The sequence below is a fragment of the Bison bison genome, unplaced genomic scaffold (assembly GCF_000754665.1).
Source record: "Bison bison bison isolate TAMUID 2011002044 unplaced genomic scaffold, Bison_UMD1.0 scf7180017864214, whole genome shotgun sequence".
NCBI classification, from domain to species: domain Eukaryota; kingdom Metazoa; phylum Chordata; class Mammalia; order Artiodactyla; family Bovidae; genus Bison; species Bison bison.
In genome coordinates, this window is record NW_011494786.1 from 540685 (window position 1) to 541803 (window position 1119).

At 42.0% G+C, this 1119-nt stretch overlaps 1 protein-coding gene across 1 annotated transcript in view; it reads right to left on the reverse strand.

The window, feature by feature from the left end:
• LOC104992400 (SLA class II histocompatibility antigen, DQ haplotype D alpha chain-like) overlaps nucleotides 1-154 on the reverse strand; it is a 4512-nt gene extending 4358 nt beyond the window's left edge. The window contains exon 1 of the mRNA XM_010845262.1: nucleotides 4-154. Coding sequence (XP_010843564.1) covers nucleotides 4-85 — 82 coding nt within the window. The 5' untranslated portion in view covers nucleotides 86-154. The remainder of the gene's footprint in view (nucleotides 1-3) is intronic.
• Between the last annotated feature and the right edge of the window lie 965 nt (nucleotides 155-1119).

Consider the following 1119-nt stretch of genomic DNA (forward strand, 5'->3'; position numbering starts at 1 on the left):
CACCCACAATGTCTTCACTCCCAGAGGGACCCATCATGGTGGTCAGGGCGAGGGCCCCCCAAATCAGGGCTCTGTTCAGGATCATCCTGTTCTCAAGGTGGTCTCAGCAGTTGTTCTGAGTTGCAGAGCAATGATTGTGGGTTGAGTTGAGAGGGAATTCTAAAGATATCCAAGCCACACTCTGTCAGGTTAGGTTTTGACCAATCAGAAAAATCCTCTATGATGACACCTCAGTTGCCAGATGAAGACTTTGTACTAAGAGGCCTGGAAGGGACTGGGAAATCCCCTGGTTCTGATGCAGCCTCCACTCAGAGTGGACAAGAGGGATCTGTCTATGAAAGGTGGGAGAGTACTAAATCAGAATCTTCTCATTTATGTGTGTATGCCTGCTGGTGATGAGGGGTGGGGATTTCTGAACAGCCTCATGGATAGATGAAGATACAGCTAATTTGATGTCCAACAGGGCTATAGCTTCCAAAGAAATCTTCCCTGAGTTGTTCCCCCTCCCTGGCAGGTCCCATTCCCTCCCCTTTCCATTGACTCTGTATGTAGGTTAACTGTCTTTCTCTTTGTTTCCATAGTGATATGGAATTCTCTAAATACTGAATTGATCTAAGTGATTTCTGCCAAGTGGTAGCCAAGGAATACCTTTGCCTTTTCTACTTGTAGAAATCCAGTTGCGTAAATTATTCTTCTCATGCTCTCAAAAGCTCCAGTATTTGCACTCAGGGGAATAAAAAGACTTGTAAGGTCATATAGTGCTGCCTAAAGTAACTGCGTGATGTTTCATTTGAATTTTTCCCCTGCCTTGAGTATTCTTTATGTTCTATATTTTGGTGAACCTACCTACATTTAAAGGAATTTGGGGATCATTGATTACATTAAAGGACATTCTTGTTGACTTGCTGTATAATTAAGTATATCAACTCAAATACTGAGGGTAGAATTCAGGGAATTGTCCTGACTTAGAAAATTAGTTTTCTTCCTTTACTCTATATTTTAGAATTATTTATCCTGCCATATCAAAACTCCAGATATTTGTGAGGGACTAATGATGAAGCTAAAGTGAAGTGAGTGAAGTAAAGTCGCTTAGTTGTGTCCGACTCTTTGCGATCCCCT